This window comes from Sminthopsis crassicaudata, chromosome 2 (assembly GCF_048593235.1).
Source record: "Sminthopsis crassicaudata isolate SCR6 chromosome 2, ASM4859323v1, whole genome shotgun sequence".
Taxonomy (NCBI): domain Eukaryota; kingdom Metazoa; phylum Chordata; class Mammalia; order Dasyuromorphia; family Dasyuridae; genus Sminthopsis; species Sminthopsis crassicaudata.
This window is the reverse complement of record NC_133618.1, coordinates 365,125,237-365,149,995: the sequence shown is the minus strand read 5'-3', so window position 1 is coordinate 365,149,995 and position 24,759 is coordinate 365,125,237. Positions and strand designations below refer to the sequence as shown.

The following is a 24,759-nucleotide window of genomic DNA, read 5'->3' as shown; positions in this document are numbered from 1 at the left end:
TATTTAAAGAAATTAGTTCAGACTACCAATGGAAGGAAAACAACTGAAGCTGAAACTTAAAAACTTTGACTACATAATGAGAAGACAGCACTCATTAGAAAAGACCCTGATGTGAGGAAAGATTGAAGGCAACAGGAAAATTGGATGGCAGATAATGAGATGGATAGATACTTTCATGGAAATAGCAAATATATGTTTGGACAGACAGAAGATAGTGGAGGACAGAAGGGCTGGGTGTGCTATAGTTTATGGGGTCACAAAGAGTCAAACATGACTAAACAACTCAGCAACAACAAATTTTCTTTCATATCCCTCTTCTTTTCTACCTTCCATATGACAAAGATTTTTTTAGTGAGAAAAAAATATCAGCAAAACTAATCAATATATCCAAAAACAACTAGTAGGTAAAATATTCTCCACTCTTGGATGTTCCGACATACATGCATATACATATATACACACACATACACACACACTCTTCTCTTTAAGACTTTTGGTGGCAGGTCTCATATCTCTTCTTAGGGGTCATATTTTTTTCTTTGTAACTTCACAAAATTTATTATGAATTTAATAATTTCCTTTTCTGCAATATTTTAAGGTTTGCAAATGTCCAGGATCACAATTTAGTGAGCATATAGGGAATCACTCAGACTTATCTTGTTTCTCACAGGAGCTTCCTTCACTCTCTGAGATGGGAGGACAGCTCCACTTTCCTGGGGAGACATCATCAGTCTCCCTAGATGGGGAGCCAAGAGCTGGCCTAGCCCCAAGTCTAATTCCTGGGCTCTGTGCCTACGTGCCAAGGGAGACTGTTGACAGAGTACCCAAAACATAAGTAAACAGACCACTAAAGGCCAGCTCTGACCTTTTAGTCACCTGATGCCTACTGACTCTGTCCCTACCATGGCAACTTTGGATTCTGTGTTTCCCCAAAACAAAGGCAGTCAGTGTATGTTTTGCTGTGCTATGTGTTTCAGGACCGAGTTTAATCTCTGTGTTGTCAGCATTAGATAAACCCTGAGAATGATAGGAGAGCTCCCTAGTCCAATTTCCCCTCAGTGTAGAAATCTTCTCCACAAAATCTCTGACAAGTCATCTCCCCGGACTGTCCCCCAGTGATAAGAGAGTTCACTACCTATCTTAGTGTAAATAGTGTAAGGAACAGTGGGGGTAGGGGGTGGGGAGGAGGGAGAACTAGCCAATGAGGGCACAGTCCTTAGAGTGTGAGTAATATGTTCTACTTGGCTTTATCCCATGAAAATGTTTTTTGAGCCTACTTCTGTAAATGGGTGATGGTATGTCAAGGAGGGACTCAGCCTGTGATTCACGGCATGTCTGGGCATCCTTGGACTGTTTTTCTGTCAGCTTATTGAGTGGTGAAGGGAAAGCTTTGTAATTGTATAATTTGTAATTGTGTATACCAAAGGCTCAAATGAACCAAAGAACCTTCCCTGCTAGGTGGTGAGTTAGGCAAGAACTACTCTATCCCTCAGAGATGGAAATAGAGGAAATAGGTACTGACCCAGACTGTCATCTCCCCATCCAGGCTATTATGTGGTCTGAATCCATGCAGTTCAAAAGAAACAATTCTTAACCTGGGGTCCTCAGCTATTCCTGTTTTTATATAAGAACATCACTTGTCCTTCTAGACCAGGAGTTCTTAACCTAAAATCTAGGAGTGTATTTTTTAAAATACACATATTTTGATAACTACATTTCAAAATAATCATTTTCCTTTGTAACCTTATTTTGTGCATCTAACAATATTATTCTGGGAAGGGATCCATAGATTTTATCAGTCTGCCAAAGTACCTACCCCCAAAAAGGTTAAGAACCCCGACTCTAAGGATTGTAGACTCATTGGTCTGTCCTCTACTATAAGAGGGATTCATTGCATTTAGAGACAACTCTTAGTGTTAGGAAACCATTTCTAATATTTGGGATACAATTTGCTTCTTTGCTACTTCCACCTGTTCCTTGTCTTAGTGGGTAAAGGAGTTTAAGTTCAATCACTCTTCTACATGACAGTCCTTCAGATACTTGAAGACAATGATCATTCTGAAATCTTTTTCTTTTTTCTTTCTTATAGAGGAATGCCTCCTTAGGATTTTACTCTGTGTCTATGTGATTTGTTAAGTAATGTTACTGAGTCATGTCCAACTCTTCATGACCTCATTTGGATTGTTCATGACAGATACCACAATTATTTGCCATTTCTTCTCTAGCTCATTTTCTAAATGAGGAAAATGAGATAAACAATAAGTGACTTGTCCAGGGTCATATACTAATAAATATCTGAAGCTAGATTTGAATTTAGGTCCAGCACTCTATCCATTGCCCCACTACCTACCCTTTTGAAGTGATATACTTTCTTTTTTTTTCTATTATATCCATTCCTGAATATATCCCTCTCACCTCCTTATCTATGGAGTCTTCCCCAGCAACAAAGAATTTAAAAGGAAGAAGAGAAAAACAGTTCACCAAAGCAAATTATCAATTATGTGGAGGCCATGAGCAATATTCTTTCTCCCCTAGTTCTCTGTTCCTCCCCTCCAACCCTGAACTCTGTATTGAAGAGAGGGGAAAATATCCTTTCAATTCTTTCCTGGGTCCAAACTAAATCATTATAAATACACAGCATTCTGTTTGGTTGTGATTCATGTCTACAAAGGCATTCTTGCCTTACTAGTTCTACTTTGCTCTGCATCAGTTCATATAAGACTTCCCATATTATTTTGGATTTTCATATTGATCTTTTCTAAGAACAGAGTAGTATTGATAATATTCACATCCCATGATTTATTTAATCATTTTCCAATCAGCGAGACTACTTTATTTCCAGTATTTTTCTGTTAAGCACAGGTGGGTGATACAATGGAGAGAGCACTGGCCTTGGAATCAGGAGGATCTGAGTACAAATCTTAGTTTCAGATATTTACTACTTATGTGACCCTGGACAAGTCTCATTGCCCAGAGACTTGAATTTGAGGAATATGACAAGAAATATGGTATGAGAAAACTGGAAATATAGGGAGAGTCTAGGTTATAATGGGCTTTGAATACCAAACAGAAGGTTTTGTATTTGATCCTGGAGGCAGTGGGGAGCTGCTGCAGTTTATAGAGTAAATAGAGTATATTATTTCCCTCTTTCATAGTCCAAAACTTTCATAGTCCAGTTCATACTCCTCATAATTTTCAGTTTCCTTGAAAACTCACTTAATTCACATAGGAAACCCATTCAAGCAGAAATATAAGGAAGAAAGAGAGAAAAGTTGCATAGGGAATCTACAATGAGAGCACAAAAGCTCCCATTCATTAAATTGGCCCCTAGCATGTAAGTATGTACTTAAATACATGCTGTATTATTCTCTGATTTATCCTTGCATTTCCACTAAATTGTTGTGTGATCTTGGGAAAATCACTTCTCTTTTCTATTCCTTGATTTCTTCCTTTGTAAAATGATAAGGTTGCACTAGATAATTTCTAAAGTCCAATGCCAGCTCTGACATTCTGTGTTCTATGAGTCATTAACTTAGGTTTCAATAGCTGTCTCCTTGCTAGCTGAATGACCATAGGCCAGTACCTTCCTCTAGCTCTGGATCTTGGTTCCCACCCCTGTAAGATGAGAAAGTGGGGCTAGACAGGTTTTAATGTCCCTTCCAACTTTAAAAACCTAAAACTAAGACATTTGCATATATTTGTATATTTATATATTGTTGTTAGTCATTCAGTTATATCCACTCTTCGTGACTCTATGTACAAAAAAATTTTTTTTAAAATAACATATCAATACCATTCTTGGAGTTTTCTTGGTAAAGATACTGGAGTAATTTGCCATTTCCTTCTCCAGTGGATTAAGGGAAACAGGGTAAATGACTTGTCCAGTATCACACAGCTAGTAAGTGTCTGAAGCTGGCTTTGAATTCAGGTCTTCTTAACTCTAGGTCAAATACTCTATCAACTGAGCCATCTAACTTCTCTGGGTATGTGTGTGTGTGTGTGTGTATGTGTGTGTGTGTGTGTGTATTCACATACACACATATGAACCTAATTAATGAATATATGTGTATATATGAATATATATATATGTGTATATATATACATATATAAAAAAAATACATGTATATATAATATACATATACAGAAAACTGGTATTGATAGGGAACTGAGTTTTAGGATCATTAGAATGCTTAGGGGGATGGAGGGAGATCATTCAAGTCTTAGTAATTTTTATTCAAGGTGGTCCTGAAGACAACCTGCAAAAAGCCCTGCTGACCCCAGAATCACAAAATTTCAGTCTCAGAAGGAAGGAACCTCAGATGTCATATCACTCAGTCAGTGTCTAGACAGGAATCCCTACTACAATGGCTTTAACAGGTGCTTCTGCTGGAAGTGGAAACTCACTACCTATCATGACAATTCAGTCTGGGACAGCTGCGATTGGGAAATGTTTCCTTAAATTGAGTCACATCCTCCTCTGAATGAGCTCTAAGCCATATAGGAAATCTGACTCTTTTCTGCACACAGATAAAAGGGTTGTGAAGGATGAAAGCCAGCGAGGTGTTTGTGTGTAGGTGGGGGGGCAGCTAAGTGGTAGAGGGTACAGAGCACCAGCTCTGGAATCAAATCTAACCTCAGATACTTACTAGCCGTGTGACTCTAGGCAAGCTGCTTAACTCCAATTGTCTCAAAAAAAAAAAAAAAAAACCAAGGAGGCCAAATTCCAATAGACTTGTGATAGAGAGAGCCATTTGCATCCAGAAAAACAACTAGGGGAACCAAGTGTAGATCACAACATAGTATTTTCATCTTTTTTGTTGTTTGTTTGCATTTTGTTTTCTTTCTCATTTTCCCCCCTTTTGACTTGATTTTTCTTGTGCAGCATGATAACTGGAAACACATATAGAAGAATTGCACCTGTTTAACATATATTGGATTACTTGCTGTCTAGATGAGGGGGTGGAAAGAAGGGAAGGAGAAAAATTTGGAACACAAGGTTTTGCAAGAATGATTGTTGAACACTATCTTTGCATGTATTTTGAAAATAAAAAGCTATTTTTAAAAAAAAAATGAGGCCAGAGAGAATGCTTAAGTTATGAGCAGAGTCCAGGAGGGAGGTGTGGAAGGGAGCTAGACTTCTCTGAGGTTGTAGGGATGAGCTATAATAATATTAATAGTTAATATTATTTTTATTTTATGTATGATAGCGATGAAATGACTTGCCCAATGTTAAGTTACTCCAAGTCCAGTACTTACCACTATACTGCATTGTCTAATGATAAAAACACATCATGAGGACATAATATAGACACATTAGGGAGCTAGAAAAGCATCTTATATTTGATTATCATTTTTTATATTTTTTCAAAATACTTATTCTGAAGCAACTGAAGCACAGTAGTACATAGAGCACCAGGCCTGAAGTCAGGGTAAAACTGAGTTAAAATGTAGCTTTCAACACTTACTAGCTTGTGACTCTGGGCAAGTCACTTACATTCTGTTTGCCTCAGTTTCCTTAACTGTTAAAACAGGGATAACAATGGTACCTAGGTGGCAGGGCTATTGTGTGGATCAAATGAGATAATAGTTGTAAAATTATTAGCACATGGTAGATTCTATATAAATGCTTATTTCCTCCCTTCATTATTTTATTTGATCCTCACCCCAAGGACAGAGGTTATTATCTCCCTTGTTACCATGGGAAAAACTGCATCTGAAAGAAAAGGGACTTTCATTAAGTCTCACCATCAAAGAACAGAGCCAGGATTGATTCCAAGGACACATTATGTTCTATTGTCTTCACTTAGGAGACCTTTTCAAAGACTGAATCCAGAATCCCTCGAGTTTCCAGACACTCAATTTGTGTATAATGCTGTCCAGCTTCAAGGACTAGCAGATGGATTAGGGAGCCTTGGAATATTCTTCCTTCCAAAAATGGCCTTTTTGCACCTGGCTCCTGAGGGGCAAGCAGATTGTGGATAATGTGGCTGGCCATATGCCACACATCTGTGAGGACTTCATTGTTAAATGCTAAAAATGAGCACAGGAGTATTTTACATTACTTGTGTATCTATCTAGCTGTGTCCTTGCCTAAACTTTCATGGTTGAATTTGGTGGGTCTAAGTCAGCAAAGCAATCTCAAGAACTGTGACAAGGGATCCCTGTTAAGCAAACAGGAAGGTTTTGGTAATAATTCCCAACACAGATATAGCACTTCTAACTTTTCAAAATAATTTTATATGCACTATCTTATTTGAACTTCATAACAACTTTTTTGAAGGAGGCTGGGAAGAAGTTATTTCAACTTATTAAAAGAAGCTAATGGAGTGCTGAACCCAGAGTCAGTAAGACAAATTCAAAGACTGTCTCAGATTTATTAGCAGTGCAACTCATTTAACCCTATTTGTCTCAGTTCCTCAGCTCTAAACTGAGTTATAGAAGGAAATGGCAAACTGTTCCAATATATTTGCCAAGAAAATCTCAAATGAGATCACAAAGAGTCAGATAAGATTGAAACTACTGAACCACAAAAACTTGACAATTAGAGAAATTGAGACCGGGAGAATTAAATATACTTCTCCAAGGTTAAATAGCAAATGAAATACAGATAAGGAACTCAAGCTCAAGCCTATTTAAAATTAGCCCAATGTCTTTCCAATAGATTTTGCCACCAATTGTAGTCAATAATTCAGTTGCCCATTTTGTACATTATCTCAGTATATTATAAAATGTCCTTTCAATTTCCCCATCCTCACTTTCCCTACTGCTCACTGAAATTGAGCCCTCAGGAAGCAAATACTTTTCTTTTGTGCAATAGAAAGAATAGATCCAGGGAAATTGGATTCTAGTACTAATTTTGTCTTTACTGTGACCTTTTAATGCCTTCTTTCTCCTTTCCCTCAGTCTTGGCTTGTTTTTTTTTTTCATCTGGAATATGAAAGGGTTGAGCTAACTTATCTTCTCCCTCCCCCCAATTCAGATCTTTTTTGTCCTCTGATCTAAGGTTCTTTCTAGTTCTGACAATCTATTCTAAATAATACTCCCTCACATTCATAGACCAATTTAGAGCATACAAAGCACCCATCTGTTGTCTCTTTTGGGCCTCTCAGCAGCCCTGAGAAACTGGCAGGGCAAGGATTTATGCAGATTAGGATATTAAGGATCAGAAAGGGCAAGTGATTTGCCTAAAATCACAGTTAGTGACAGGGCTTGCACTATAACCCAGCTGTTCAGACCTCTGGTTCAAGAGTTTTTCTCCTTTAGCCAGAGGGAAAAAAAGATAAAAACCAACTAAATTATGGGCAGATTTAATCATATCCTGCACCTGAGAAACTGGACTGTGAGGGTTGTGTTTTTTTTTTCTCTTTATTCTTTGAAGGATGATGTGACATAGATTGCCAGAAAGACTCAGGAAGGCACACAAAATGAAAATGGATATGAGGGATCGTGATTATGCGCTCTATCAATACCCCTCTCTGACCCACCCCCCACAAAAAATCCCAATAACTAAATAGACACAAGTTCTTAGGAAGCTGTCTGAGGGACATAATGGGATAAGACAAAGTGGGCTGCCATTTGTTGTTTCCATGACTGGGCTGACCAGAGCTAGGGTCAAGGTTCATTCTGAGGACAGGGTCAGGATTTGGGATGGAACTAGGATTGTAATTCTCTGGAGCCAGGGCTAAGGTTAACCTGAGGCTAGTCTCCTAGCACAGCTAACTAGCCCTGTGGTAACTGACTCCCTAAGAACTGAGTTCAGTGGCCCCCCAGAATGCCATTTTCCCTATGCCTTTTCAGCCAGGCCAAGATCAGATGAGACTGAGGGATGAGAGCATGTGGGTTTAACCCAGGATTAGGGGTTTAGCCAAACCTACCCAGCCCCTTTATCCTCTGATGAATTTTTTTTCCTTTCTAGGGAGGAAATAATGCTGGACACACTGTGGTGGTTGATGGTAAAGAGTTTGATTTCCACCTACTGCCCAGTGGTATCATCAACACCAAGGCTGTATCCTTCATTGGTAAGCAGACACCCTACTCTATGTCATCTCTTAGACTTTCAAAAAATTTATTTTTTTTTCACTTAACCAAAATCAGTTTTTTTCCTTGCCACTTTCCCCCCTTCTACCACAGGGAAGGGGAAACCACAAAACAAAGATGCATAATCAAATTAAAAATTCTCTATTGTCCATGTCAAAGTGGGGGAAGAAAGAGAGAGAGAGAGAAGAGAAAGAGACAGAGAGAAAGAGACAAAGACAGAGAGAGAGAGAGAGAGAGAGAGAGAGAGAGAGAGAGAGAGAGAGAGAGAGAGAGAGAGAGATACAATAAGAAAGAGAAAGACAATGAGAACAAGAGAGACAGAGACAGAAACAGAGACATGCAGACAGAGTTCATAAGTCCTCTGGAATCACCATTGGTCATTGAAATGATCAGAGTTCTTAAGTTTTTCAAAGGTTTTTTGTCTTCACAAATATTTGCTATCCCTTAGTTTACTGGCTGACCAACCTTGGTCAGACCACTTTTACCCTTTCACCTTCATAGAATCCCAGAATCTAACAGTTGGAAAGATCTTTTTCAACCTGTACCTATTCAAGAATTCTCCCCTACCCCATTACAAAAAGGTAATAGTGCATTCTTGAGTCAAACAAGTTAACATCTGTATTTTGCAAACTTTAAATTTCCATTTAAATATGTTGTTAGCTGTTGTTTTTCAGTTAAGGACTTTCAGTCATGGCAAATGCATTCCTTCCTCTAGAAGCAACCCATTCTGCTTTAGATCAACTCTCATTGTTAGGAAGCTTTTCCCTAAATCAAAGTTAAATCTGCCTCCCCAGTTTGGCCCTCTGGGACCAAATAAAACAATTTAAATCCCTATACATCAAGCATCTGTGAAGCTTAGGACCTAAATTCACTGAACTACAGAGTCCAAGGTTCTATCTTGGAATCTTCTCATTAACTAATAACTCTTTTATCCAAATGCCTCTGGGAATTTCTGGCACAGTAACTTGTATCTAAGCTATTAGGTCCATGCTTGCTGCAAACCAAAACCACTACTAAGTTTAGAAATATGCACCATTTATTCAGGACAGAAAGTAGCTACTCCCCATCCTCCTATTTTCCCCCTCTCGATTCTTTCCCTATTCCAGGGTCTTAATGCCTTCCAAAAGCATCTAGTCTAGACAAAGTCCATGATTTCTACAAATGAAATAAGAAGCTGCAGAATTCATTGAGTATATTTTCTTGGTCTTTCTCTATTCCTTCTGGTCTGGTCCTCCTTGTCTGGTCCTATTGAGCTCTGTGGTTTATTAAACCCAGAATGTCTTCTCTCCCTGCTCTACCTATCTCATTAACTCTCTATAGGTGGCCTAGAAGATAAAGCTATAACATCCCTCTTGTTTTCTTGGATATTATCATTGTTTTCTTCTCCATCCACTTTGGATCCTCCTCAGGATCAGAAATCTCCTTTTTTTTTCTCCCCACCAGTTAGAACTAACCTCCAGGTTGCCTGTCTTCTTAGAAATTAATCCCTGCCCTCCTCCAAGCAGTACCATGCTCTTGAAGCTGGGTACTTATGAAAAATACAGTCTTCTCCAACCATTGCCATATTCTGTCTCCCTCTCCTATGTCTGTGCAAATAAAAAGGAAAGCAGAAAAAGAAAGAAGGTAGAGGTGTTTCTGAGACAGTCTGTTACATCTGATGATAATGATCATATATCTCATCCCTTTTCTAGACAAACAGCTCCAGTTTCTTTGACTGATCCTCATATAGCTCAATCTTCAGGACCTTTTACTATCCAGGTCATTCTCCTCTGAACACTTTCTAATTTATCAATGTCCTTCCTTAAATATGGTGCCTAAAACTGAACACAATGCTCTAGGCATAATATAATTAGCATAGAGCATAATGGGACTATCACCTCCATCATTCTTTTAATATAGCCAAGAAGTGCAGCACTGTTGATCCCTTAATGGCAGGCCATTCATTACAAGCACAGATATCTTTGACATGAACTCCTATTTAAACAAACTTCTCACACCCTGTACTTGGGAAGATAATTTTTTTTTTTATCCATACTAAATCTTCCATGAGTAGATAAGGACAAATATTCTACTTTGTTGAGAGCTAATCCAGATTTTTTAAAATCCAAACATTTTAGCTGTCCCTATCAGCTTTCTGTCATCTGCAAATTTGATCAGTATCAGTATCAGATAAAAATGTCAAACAGAAAAGGCCCAAGAACAGATCCCTGAGATACTGTGCTTTAAGATAATAACTATTGATTGATCTATTCCTTTGGATTTTGAACTCATACAGACACACATACATAATACTGCACTTTCCAATTAATTTGCAAGAACAATTGATTGATTTTAAAGAAGATGGAAATTTACCAGTTAAATTTAATTTTTAAAAATAATTGGTAGATGTTAAAAAAAAGGAATGTCACAACTTAGTAAACTACACAATGATGTATTTCCTTCATGGAATCAATATATCTTTTTTTAGCTAGAGGTCATAAATTGAAATAAAGTGAACTTAAAGCTAGCCCTTCAATTTGCTGTTATAGGAAATTGTTTAAAAATAATGCATCGGGGCAGCTAGATGGCAAAGTGGATAGAGTGCCGGCCCTGAAGTCAGGAGAACTTGAGTTCAAATCCTACCTCAGACATTTAATACTTCCTAGCTGCGTGACCCTGGGCAAATCATTTAACCCCAATTGCCTCAGGAAAAAAAATAAATAATGCATCACATATTGGATTTAACTTATATTTCTATCATATTTAATATATATTGGACTACTTGCTATCTAGAGGAGGAGGTAAGGAAAGGGGGGGATTGGAACACAAGTATTTTCGAGGGTTAATGTTGAAGAATTATCCATGCATATGTTTTGAAAAATAAAAAGCTTAAATAAAAAAAGAAATTTAAAAAATAATGCATCATATTCTATCTCATTCTCAGCTAAAAGATAATTATTACTAATATCTTAGAGCAAAAAAGTTTTTTTTTTTACCATTAATAATTGGCAGCTAGTTGACTCAGTGGATAAAGCACCAGGCCTGAAGTCAAGAAGATTCATCTTCCTGAATTCAAATCTAGCTTTAGACATTTACTAGCTGTGAGATCCTGGACAAGTCACTTAACCCCATTTGCCCCAATTTCATTAATTGTAAAATGAGCTGGAGAAGGAAATGACAAACTACTCCAGTATCTTTGCCAAGAAAACCCCAAATGGGGTCATGATGAGTCAGACACAACTGAAAAATGACAACATGAGCCATTAATAAATAAATATTATTTGAAGACATTATTACATAGTATTCTCATCATTTATAATGTTTATTTTGTGGCATTTTTAATGTACATAATTATCAGTGCAATAGTACATGTGTATAATTTATAAAAAGCAAATATATATGTATATGTCAAGTGCTCTAAGATTTTTATTGATAGGAATATGTGATGAAAAAAGCTAGGAAACCACATATGTGACAATTTAAGGTTTACAAAACATTTTACATTCATCAGCTTGTTTAAGCTTACAATAACCTTGAGAGTCAAATAGTGGTAGTAGTAATAATAATAACTAACACTACTACCAGTATCATTATCCCAGTTTTACCTATGAATAAACTGAAGCTTTACATTATTCTTATTCCTTCTCCTAATTTCTCTTTATACCTTCATAATTTCATCCTTGGGTGGGTGGAGGATTGACTTCTCTGGGGGATATTAGGCCAATCTGACTTCCTTATCCTTTCTTTGAACCTTTAAAATCTGCTTTCCCAAAACATAGAGTGCATGTTTTAAACCGTGCCCAACTTTCCTTTTCACAAATACTAAAGTGAAGTGATCACTTTTCTTTTTCAGTTTTTTTTTTCGGGACACTTTTGCCCTCTGTTAATTTGAAAAACTTTGGCAGTGTTCAAAAATGTATATTTTATACTGAATCCATTACCTCTCTGTTGGGAAATGGATAGCATGTTTTATGTTTAGGTCTCTGTATGGTTGGTTGATAATGATCAGAGCTTTTAAGCCTTTACTTCAGCTGAATGAAATATAACAAATTTTATTCCAGTTTCTTATTGTTTAACTCATGAGAATTTTTATGTTTCAAATGTACTTCTAGTAAATAAGTTAAGTTCTATTTTCTAAACCATTCTACTATATTCTTCCATTTTATGGGTGATTTCACCCTATTCATATTTCAGCGATATCAGAGAATTCATGGTAACTCCAATTCCCTTTTTCTTACTGGCTGATACAAGAAAATACTTTCAAGAAAGATAAATTAGAATAAATTACAAATAAATTAGAATCACAGAACCATAGGATGTCAGAGTTGGAAGAAAACATAAACCATCAGAACTAACACCTAGGAGATTTTGTGGGGCAGTGGAAAGAGCTAGATTTGAAGTGAGAGAGCTTAGTGCCATGTAAATTTAAGCAAGTAACTTAAACTTGTCAGCATCAATTTTCTCATCTTTAAAATGAGGGGATTAGGTTAGGTGACTTCCAAAGACTCATACAGCTCTAAATCGATCGTCTTGTGTGTCTTGATGGACAACATGAAGATCAGAAATGAAAAGAGATTTAGGATCCTCTAAGTAGCAATTAGAACTGAAAGGGACTGCAGAGATGACCTAGTCCAGCCACTTTGTTTTATAAATGGAGAATCTGAAGCTGCAGAAGCTGAACTGACTTGCCCAAGATTTAAGTAGCAGAATCAGGATTTGAACACAAGCACTGATATCCACTATAGTGCCTCCACTTAAGGAAGATTTATAGGAGGACTGGGACAGATTTGTATAAGAAATAAGAAGCAGATATTCTGAGTGGTTTGAATAAGGTTCTCTGAAGAAGTATCATAGTGCTGTACCAGATTCTGAGTCAGAAAAGATAGAGGGTTAAATTCGCCTTTGACACCTGCTCTCTGAGGGACTATGGACAAATCACCAAACCTCACAGCCTCAGTTTTCTGATGTGTAAAAGTGGAATAATAATACTTGTAGTACTAACATCACCATCATCATCATCATCATCATCATCATCATCACTCCTACTACTACCTTTCTCATAGGGTTTTTGTGAAGTTTAAATAAGAGAATAAATAAAGTGCTTTGTAATTAAGTTGCTATATAAATGTCAGTTGTTAAAATTATTATTGCTAAAAAGTGCTTTTCTCCTTTCCCCCAAAAATAACTCTTACACCAATTACAAATTTGTTTATAGATCCCCTATGATGATTATTTTAAGGATCTGCAATTCTGCCAGAGCAAATATTTCTCCACCAATAAGCTGTGTAGCAGATAGGGCCTGGAGTAAAAAATATCCAAGTTCTGCCTCAGTCATAAACTAGCCATGTGACTCTGGGCAAATTATTTAATCTCTGTTTGCCTCAGCTTCCTTATCTGTAAGGAATAACATCTATCTCACAGAGTTGTGAAGATCAAAGAAATAATGTTTATAAAGAATATACATGGTACAATATGACTTCAGATACTTAATATCTACTAGCTGTGTGTTCTTAGACAAGTCACTTACCTCAATTGCCTCACCAAAAAAAATATATGTGTGTGTGTGTATACATGTATACATACATATACATATATATCTATATCTATCTATCTATCTATATATACATATATATATATATATATAAAACATATATGGTACTTGGCATATTATCATAAATGCTCATTGCTTTCTTCCCTTCCATCCATACCAATCACAAGTCCTTGGATTTCAGAGTTTTCTAATGCTGTTGAAACTGGGAAACCATCATTATTTTGCAGGAAGTCTGGTGGTCTGAGGTCTATCTTAATTTAACTAGTCCGGTTCTCAAATGAGGGACATACAATAAATTTCTAAGCCCACACACAGAACTATCAGCCTGTCCTAACTAAACAGCTATATTTTAATTATAGTCATGGTAGAGCTAAAAGTTGTTGAATCCTTTATCATGAGATTCTACCAGATATTTCTATGAAATAAATTCAAATGGTATTTGAGTTTAAACCAATTACACTTTTTGCCAAGTCCCCTCTTCCTGTTTCACCCACATTCTTTCCTTTCCCCTAATTCTCTTCCTGATATCATTCACATTCTCTGCCTTGACCTCCTTAAAACATTCCAAATAGCATACACAAACCTGCAAGATTGCAATGAATGAACCCTGTGGTGGAAGCATTTATTGTACATTGGAAGTCAAACTAGCTGTAATGAATGAAGGAAGTTTGTGTTATACAAATTCATGCTTTAGAAAGATTAAGTATTAGAAAAAAATTGCCTTTTAAAAATGTCTTTAAAATGATGTACCATTTATTTATTTATTTATTTTTATTGTTTGCTTGCATTTTGTTGTTTTAACTCATTTTCTTTTCTTTTTGATTTGATTTTTCTTTTTTTTTAATTTTTTATTATATATATATTTTTATAATATTATCCCTTGTATTCATTTTTCCAAATTATCCCCCCCTCCCTCTATTCCCTCCCCCCGATGAGCAATCCCATACATTTTACATGTGTTACAATATAGTCTAATGTACCATTTATTTAGAGAGAAAATAAGTTTTTATAGTTTTCTTTTATATGGAAAGTGGAAGATTTCATTTATCTACATTTTTATTTTTCAGTAGCAATCATTTCAGTCCATTTTCACAAATTGCTTCTCATTTTAGGACTCACATTATATATGTACCCAATTGTAGGCAAAAGAGAACATTTAAATTTTTCATAGTTGTTGATTATCAAAATAATACTTCAAAAACCCTCCTGCTCTTCTTACATCCTCATTTTCTTTTTAAAAATTTTAAATTTCATTTCCTCCAATTATATATAAAATTTTTTAAACATTCATTTTTTTAAAAATTGAGTTTCAGGAAGTTCCACTTCTTCCTTATCTCCTCTAATTGAAAAGGTAAGAAATTTGATGCAGGTTATATATGTAAATATATTTAACATCCTTATTTTCTGACTGGTTTTTAACTTTCTTTTTACAAACCTCTATAATTAACTATTATTTCCTTTAGCCAGAAATTTAGCATTCCTATTGTTGTTCTGCTAGTTTCCAAGATTCATATTTCTTTGTTGTGGCTTAAAATATGAGAATATTGGGTTCTAAGCCAGGGTAAAGTATACCTAAAGAGGGCCAGTATACACTGAAGTCTTGAAGTCTTGTGAATCCCTTTCAATGGACTTTAAACTAAAAATGGAATAAGAGAAATCTGCCCATGTATGTCTACTAAAGCAGATGCCAGACCTACCCACACTAAAGCAGATAGGCTCAGGTAAAATCTAGGAAGAATATCAGCACAGGGAACCTTAATTCACAGTAAACAATATCCAAAGAAAATGAGATGACTCATACATAAGTAGTGTTATGTGCACCCTGGATTCTGAGAAAATGAAATTTCAAAACATTCAGAGAAAGAATAAAAAGAAAGTTGAGCTGCATTCAGGGAGACCTGGCTTTTAGTAATATGACTGTCATAGTCTTGTTTTACTCTGCCCTATCAGATCACATTTGGAGAAGTGAATTCAATACCCCACATTTTAGAAAGAATAGTGATACAATGACAATGTGCAGAGAAGATAGCAATCAAAATGGCCTTAAATCCATGCTGCATGAGGATTGATTGAAGAAACTGGGGATGCTAACAAGAGGAGAAGACTCAAGGAGAGATCTGATAATGATCATTAGGTACTGTAAGACTCCTCCATAGAAGAAGTAGATTAGTCTGAATATCAGAAGTAGGAACAATGGTTGGAAGTTGCAAAGAGCCAAATTTTGTCTTGATGTCCAGAGAAACCTCCGAACAACTAATGATGTCCTCTAGTCCCATGGATTCCCTTGGAAATCTATTGGAATTGTCTTGGATCACCACATTGCTAAAAAGAATTAAGTCTATTATAGTTGATTATTACATAACCTTGCTGCTACTATATATAAGTCTCCTGATTCTGCTCCCTGAAGGGAGCAACATCACTCAACATCAGTTCATATAAATATTTCCAGATTTTTCTTCAGTCAGTGTAAAAGGCAGGAGAGCCACCAGGAGGCTGGTCAAGTCTTCTCTGTCTCTGGCTGAGTTTGTCCCCAGTTTATATGTTCTATTACAATTACATCATTATACTATACTGAGTATAAACCAATCATTTTATCTCTAGGAAACCATTATTTTTTGTAAGATTAAATCAATCAAATTGAACTTAGAGAACTATTTAATCATCATGCTAAACTAGATAACCATTGTCTCATCAATTCCACTAAGTTAACACTTTGTTGTAAGAATCCTTGTTTCAAGTACACTTCTCCAGAATCCTGGCCCATTACATCAGCCTGCTTGTCATTTCTTATGTATTTATTATATGTTCTTATAGAACAATAATATTCCATTATATTCATATATGGTAACTTATTCAGCCATTCCCCAGTCTATTCAATTTCCAGCTCTTTTCCACCACAAAAAGAACTGCTAGAAACATTTTTGTATATATGGGTCCTTTTCCCTCTTTTATAATATTTTTGAGATATAGAGCCAGTAGTGACTGCTAGATTAAAGGGTATGCAATTTTATAGCCCTTTGGGCATAGTCCCAAATTATTCTCCAATCTGATAAATGTGGGATGATACTTCAGAGCTGTTTCTATTTGCATTTCTCTAATCAATAGTGATTTAGAGCATTACTTTATATGACTATAGGTAGTTTTAATTTCTTTATCTGAAAATTGTTTGGTCATACTTTGACCATTTATCAACTGGAGAATGACTTATATTCTTTAAAATTTGACTCAGTTCTCTACATATTCTAGAAATGAGGTCTTTATCAGAATCACTAGCTATAAAAATTGTTTCTCAGCTTTCTGCTTCCCTCCTAATCTTGATTGCATTGATTTTGTTTGTGCAAAACCTTTTTAATTAATGTGGTCAAAATTATCCATTTTTCATTTCATAATGTTCTCTGGTTCTTCTCTGGCCGCAAATTCCTCCCATCTCTAAAAGATCTGACAGGTAAACTATCCCCTGCTCTCCTAATTTGCTTAGAGTATCACCCTGTATGTCTAAATCATGAATCCATTTCAACCTTATCTTGGTATAGGGTGTGAGATGTTGGTCAATGCCTAATTTTTGCTGTTATTTTCCACTTTTCCCAGTAATTTTTGTCAAATGCTGAGTTCTTATCCCAGAAGCTGGATTCTATCAGTTTAACACCTAAATTATTGCAATAATCTTCTCTCAGCCTCATGTCTTTCTCCACTCCAGACCATCCTTAGTTGTCACAGATATCTTCCTAAAGTACCACACACAGACTCAATAACTCCAGTGTCTCTCTATCACTTCCAGGATTAAAATATAAAAACCAGGTAGCTAGATGACTCAACAATGCACAGATCACCAGCCCTGAAGTCAGGAGGACCTGAATTCAAATCTGGCCTCAAACACTTAACACTTCCTGGCTGTGTGACCCTGGGCAAGTCACTTAACCCCAATTGCCTCAGCTAAAAAAATAAAATAAAATAAAATCCTTCAGTACTAACTTCCCCCTCCCCCCAAAAAAACCTTTCCAGTCTCCTTATACCTTTCACTCCCTTCCCACCATATATTCTGTGATCCAGGGACACTAGCTTAATAACATTCTATCTCTCAGAGCATTTTCCCTGGCTGTCCCCCCATTCCTGCAATACTCTCCCTCTTCATCTCTTTTTCCTGGCTTCCTTCAATTAACATTTCATGAAAAAGAGGTCATGCTGGGCTAACTTCATTTCCTTTCTAGACAGTATAACCAAAATGACAAATCAAAGGAACACCACAGATAAAACAGACACTTGGAATTCAGCAAATTATTCAAGCTCCTGGGTTTGACACTTCATTATCCTTGTGAATAGGAGAGGTACAAGTAAATAATGGTATGATTTGGTGCATTTGGAACAGATTGAATAACCAGATCCAAAGATTATTTGTAATATAATACCAATTGAAGGAAAATCTGTAGAGAGTAGACCCTGAATCCATTTATTTCAACTTGTGGTTTCTCAACATTTTTATTTCTTAACTTGTGAAGAAGACAGAGTTTTCAAATTTGTAGATGAAATGAAATTGGGATAGGTGACATGTTGGATGAACAACTAGATCCAAAATGATCTCATTTGGATCATGGGTTTTAGAACTAGAAACTAAACACATCCAACTATTTTATTTAATAGTTTGCTAGAAGAAGTCAAGAGAATTAGCAAGTGGTGTAGTCGCAATTTAAACTCAGAGCCTCTTATTCCAAATCCAGCTCTTTTTTTCTAGTGTGCAGTCTGCCCTTCTCCCACCTGGCAGAAGTCTGTTATATTTCATCCCTTCCCCGTACTTCAATACTTTTGGAAAAAATATTATTGTCTCTCTCCTTTACCATTGGCTAGAACCTTCATTAATTGTGTCCTCTCAATATTAGAAGTTCAGATCCCGTACTTCCATTTAGTCATTTGTCAGTACGATTAGCTTTTACAAAGAAACTTTTTAAAAAGGTATAACAAAAGTATATATAGGAATATTTGCCCCAACATCTGGGGGTGCAGATTCCCCCCCCATTACCACTTCAGTCTCAAGAGGTAAGGGGAAATTAGGTTCATAACTTCATTCAGTCCTTATATAGCATTAACCTTGCCAAAATTTAAGTCCAAAGAGCTCCCTCCCCTCCAAAAAAACAAAAACAAAAATTAAAAACCCTAAACTCATTTGCTGGGACCATATGGCCTAAGTGGTAGGGCAAGTGGTCCACAGGTCTTTCCCTGGTTCCTGGTGGCATCTGCCAAAAGTAAATGAGTCTGTCATCATTGGAGTAACTGTGCTTGTTAGGTCAATTTAAAGACCCAGACAGTTCCAGCTGGAAAGAAGCTGTCCCCAAACACATAATAGCCCCATACGGAATGTCCCCACTTGTGCTGGTCCTCCTGGCACAAGTCGAATGTCCCTGCCATCTTCATGGATGGACGTATTCCAAATCCCCGTAACATTCATATTCTGCTTCTTAGGTTGGAAAGGTGGATCAAATCTAATATTACAGAATTTAGTGTAGATAAATTTAGTCATCCCTGACTCCTAGGAATTAACTTTATAAATACAGGAGGGAAAGGCATGAATAAACAACAATTAATATCAAAGCAGGGAGAAAGGGAGGTGGGTGACTTGGCTGGAAAACTCAGAACGAGTCAAAAGAATGACACAGAAGACAAACTAGGATGATCTTTCCTGTAGGTTCCTCTTAACTGTACTCTGCACAGTGCCTGGTATATAGTAGGTGCTCAATGAATGCTTGTTAATTAAAATGATCTTATTCAACATTCAAGCAGTCAGTGTCCAGAAAGAGCAAAAGATTAGTTCCCCTGTGTTCTACCATGGCTCAAAACATATCTGGATTGTTGTGTTATTTGGGTCAATATGTTTTAGGAAGAACATTTTTAACAATCTAGAGGGTTTCCAGAAGAGGGTAACAAATACTTAGATATCTATATAATCTGTGCCATACCAAAGAAGAAAGGACATGGAGAGGATATGATTCTTGTCTCCAAGTATTTCAAGGGCTGCCATATGGAAGTGAATTATTTTTGTTTTGGAGCAATGACTATTCACTGACTATATGACCTTAAAAAAATCACTTCTCATCTCTGGGTGTCAGGTTGATAAGTTCATAGATTTAGAGTTGGAAGCAGAGGTGTGCTGATAAATATTTAGCAACCAGTTCTCTTGGGGGAAAACTATATGCACAACAAATTTTTAAGTTTAAGATGCAATTTGTTGTTTTTTCTTTCTCGTGGTTTTTTCCCCTTATAATCTGATCTTTCTTGCACAATATGACAAATATGAAAATATGTTTAAAAATATTGCATATATTTAACTAAAAAATAAATAAAATGTTATTTGAATTTTAAAATTTTATAAAATGAAAAAATGTAAAATGATATCTTCCAGATAATAAATATGAATCATATGAGATCTTGCTGGATTATTCCTTTTAATTCTTATAAAAATATCCCATTATAAAATGAAAACTCTATGAAGATAAGAAATAGTCACAATTTTCATTGATAAAACAAAAATTTATAATTACATTGTATAAATTGTAATTTGAAGTTTTGGGGGGCAAAGTTACCATTGTAATTCTAGCAAGTACTTAATAAGTAAATCTAAAAGTATAAAAAAAGTTTAACACACATTGCTAACACTTTTTCTTCCATCACATTCTTAAGTCTAGAAAATCAACAAAACAATAAATATCAAGTCCATATTTGTAGTATTTGCCAATTTTTGTGCTCTCAGTAAAAATTCAATTCTCACACTGAAAATTTAACAATTTGCTCTTCCCAACCTGAATGAGTTGGCTCTAGTATACATTTGACTGAAAGGAACGTCAGAAACTATTAATCCAATTTCACTCTTGTTTGGGAATTTTGATTGTTTTTTTATTGTAGTTATTTTTTTGAGAAGCTAGACTAAATGACCTTTGGTTCAAATTTTATTATCCTAAGTTGCAACAAGCCTGTCTCTATTAGATTCTTTAGTTTTAATTTTGTGTTTGTTTTTTGCAATCTTCAAAACATTTTCATGTTCATCATGCTCCACATGAAAAATCAGATCAAAACATGAAAGGAAAAAATGAGGAAAAAACAAGTAAACAAATAACAACAACAAAAAGATGAAAATACTATACTTTGATGTACATTCAGTCTCCATAGTTCTCTCTCTGTCCATTGGAATTGCCTTGAATCACCACATTATTGAGATTCTATAGTTCTTGCAAAGACAAAATGATGCTCTGGATTTGGAATCAGAGAACCTGGATTACAATTCTAGCTCATTTATTTCTTCCTCCTTTGAACAAGTCCTTTATTCCCTTTTCTGTGCTTTAGTTTGCCCATTTATGCAGAAGAGGGATGCAGTGCCTGACTTTCAGGGTCTCTTCCCAGTCTAAAACTTCAACTTTAGGCTCTAGATCAGTAAACACATCTAGAACCTTAAATCTAGAACCCATGGTCATAGCTTTTTTTTTTTCTCCTGTTCTGAGCCTCCATCCCAGTTGAGCATTTTCCAGATATTCCTAGCAAAGAGTCCTCATGGAACTCTGCAGCTAAAGGTAAGCTTGATAGATAAAAAGTGGAATGGATTTGGAATTAGTGTCTAGGTCCAAATCTTAACTCTGTGACTTTGAACAAGTCATTGAATGTCTCTCAGCTTCAGTTTGCTCATCTATAAAATGAGAATAATTGACTACGGTCCTTTCTAACTCTAAAGATATGATTCTATGAATGAGTCACTTTTTAAAGTGAGCTAGAGCTAAGCCTACCAGAATCTGTAGATGATACTGAGGAAGTGGCCAGGTAATTCCTGCAGAGGGTCCACTGGCCCTGGACTCAAGGGGGACATAGGGTTCTCAGTGTTCTCCTACCAAAAGGCAGAATGTCCTGACCCAGCAGCAGCTGTTGCCTCTCATCCTGGGAAACATTCCAGGAGGCGGTCTTTAGATATTCATATGGGAATAGGAGCTGAAAAGAGCCTCTGGGAATCATCTGTTCTCATCCTTTCAATTTACAAAGAAGAAAAATGAGATCTGGAAGTGGAAAATGACTTGTCTACAGTCACACACTTCGCAAATAGCAAATTCTGGACTCAAACCTGGGTCCTAGGACCCACTATTTTCATTTATTGCCATTTATTTCAGTTATTACTTACAGAGTCCATTTGGTATTTGAATGACCTTTGGTTTCTGAGACGTGTCCAAAGGCTTTGAGTCACTCCCATAATGTAACTTATACTCTGTTGCTCCTCTGCATGACAGTCACTCATCTCTGTCTAATCCCACTGGAGACAAATCTCCTGTTTGAAAAAGGCATTTGCCTTCTCTGTGTCTGGTCTCTCCCTGCATCCAGGGCATCTCCAGTTGTCCTGATTCGGCCACTGGACCCAGTTGGCTCTGGAGGGGAAACTGAAGCTGATGCCTTTGCACAACTCTCCCTCACTTCAGTCCAATTCTCTTACATGTAATGACATCACCTCCCTGACATCATGGTGCTCTTTGATACCAAAGAACAAACAACCACAAATTCTAAGGGAAGGAGTGAGTGGCAATAGGTCATCAGAGAGGCAGGGGGGTAAAGTGGAATTTGGCCCAGAGGATATCAAATAAACAGGACACTTCCTTCATCCTTCCACTTTTATTATATTCTGTTCATGTGCAGGATATATAATTTAATATTGAGGAAATTGAGGCAGGGAGGGGTTAAATTACTTATCCAGGATCTCACAGCTCAACTCTAGGGAAGATACAAGTTGGAAAACCAGCATCATAGTCTAATGGAAGGAGACAGTAGGAGGGCTGATGCATACCAAATAACTAAGATTTGGGAAAAATTGTGCTAAGGATTAACTTTTAAAATTTCTGAAGCTTAGTGAGGATGATTACCATCAAAATTTCCTACAGGCTTTAGTTCTGCTCTGTTTGGGCCACACACATGTTTACTTACTTTGCTTTTCATTTATAAATCTTTACCTCAACTGGGACATTGATTCTTAACTCTATTTTTTTTCTCAGAATGCAATTGAGGCTCCCCTGAAAATAGTCCATCTTTAATTCTCTTTAAATCCTGAACTGTTACTCTCACACTAATCTCTTTCCCACTTCAGTCCTGAACCACCTGACATGTTGAAAAAACGCTGATTCGTTCAAGGGGCTATAAAGAGAGAGGCTCTAGGGAGACTGCTGTTGTGTTGATGATGCCTTTTGGGGTTTTCTTGGCAAAGCTATGGTTCGCCATTTCCTTCTCTAGCTCATTTCATGGACGAGAAAACTAAGGCAAACAGAGTTAAGAGACTTCCCCACGTACATAGCTAGTAAGTGTGAGACCAGGTTTGAACTGAGGTCCTCTGGACGCAGCATCCTACCCACTGCACCAGCCAGCTGCCAAAGGGAACCGGCAGTCCCTCATTCAGTCTGTTCTCCACACTGACTTGCTAGGCTTTTTACCAGTTGCATTTTTCTGTCTATTCTAGCCTTTCGTATTTGGTTAACCATGAACTCTGTTTTGACCACAACAGGTTTTCTGTTCCCTTTCTAATCACAACTTTCACTACAACTTTTCTTCTAAAGTTTCTACTGTTATTTGTTCCTAATCACTAGCTTAGAGGGAAAGAAGCAAGGATTTATTAATAGCCTTCTCTGGGCCAAGCTTTTTGCTAAACTCTTAATAAATATCTTTTCTGACACTCACAACAACCCTAGGGGTAGGTGCTATTGTTATCCCCTCTTTAGCTAATAGGTAATAAGTGTCTGAGGATAGTTTTGAATCCAAGTCTTTCTAATTTCTGGCTCAGTACTCTATTCACTGGGCCATCTCTCTCCTCATTACCATCACTCAATTTAAGCCCCACCACCATCCTAGGGGAGAAACTGTTGATACTTTCCTAGGGTCATGAGTACCCTTAGAATATTCATGGCAAGGCAGCTAGGTGGTGCAATGGATAGAGCACCAGCCTTGAATTCAGGAGGACCAGAGTTCAAGTCTGGTCTCAGACACTTAACACTTCCTAGCTGTGTGACCCTGGGCAAGTCACTTAACCCCAGCCTCAGGGGAAAGAAAAAAGAATATTCATGGCTTAGTGCCTCAGTAGCTGCAGCCTGACCTGACCAAGGAAGGCAGAGATTTGTGAAATCCTGGCAGAATCACAGAATATTAGTGCTAGAAAGAATTTAAGAAGTTATCTCATTCCACCCTACTCCCATTTTACAGAGGAGAAAATGACTTGCTGGAAGTTGTTCAGGGAATTAATGACATAACAAAGACTTGAACTCATCAGGGCTCCTGGTCCACAGTTTCTTCTATTCCACCAGACTACCTCTTTTTTTTTTTTTTCTTTTTTTAAATGGTAATTTTTTTCCAACTACATGTAAAATTTTTTATTCATTTTTTAAAAATTTTCCAAATTATGTCCTTCAACACCCCTCCCTATAATGGTACGCAATTTAATATAGGCTACACATGTGCCATCATTTAAAAACACATTCCATATGAGTCATGTTTTGGAAGAAGAACAGGCCAAAAAAAAGAAATAAAGCTAAAAAAATAAAGAAAGCTACAAGACCATACTTCAGTCTGCATTCAGACTCCATCGTTCTTTCTCTGGATGTGCATAGCATTTTCCATCAGGAGTCCTCTGGAATTGTCTTGGATTATTGTATTGCTGAAAAGAGCTAAATTGCTCATAGCTGATCATCACACAATGTTGCTGTTAGAATATATAGAATGTTCTCCTGGTCCTGCTCACTTCACTTTGCATCTCTTCATGTAAGAATTTCCAGGCATTTCTGAAATGCCAGTCCACCTCTTCTCAGGAACAACAGGAGTTGTCTCATTGGGGAAGAGGACCTTGGAAGCCCCTGTTCAGAAAGATAAATCTTTCTTTCTAAAACTAAGGAGGAGCAGAAAGTATTTGTTATCCCACCTATGTCTTCTTGAACTGTTCCATATCTTTAGTACATAGTATCCAACCTTTATGGAATGTATTTATTATTTTATTATTATTTTTTTTTTCCTGAGGCAATTGGGCTTAAGTGACTACCAAGGATAACACAGTTAAGAAGGGTTAAAGTGTCTGAGACTAGATTTGAACTCAGTTCCTTCTGACTTCAGGGCTGGTGCTCTATCCACTGCGCCACCTACCTGCTCCATTTAATTTTTTTTTTTTTTTTTTTAACAAAACAGGTGAATAATAAGATTCT

General features: G+C 36.7%; 1 protein-coding gene across 1 annotated transcript in view; it reads left to right on the top strand.

Moving 5' to 3' along the window:
- The window catches only part of ADSS1 (adenylosuccinate synthase 1), a 79,665-nt gene that overhangs the window by 26,059 nt on the left and 28,847 nt on the right, over positions 1–24,759 (top strand). The window contains 1 exon segment of the mRNA XM_074291043.1: positions 7,916–8,018. Coding sequence (XP_074147144.1) covers positions 7,916–8,018 — 103 coding nt within the window.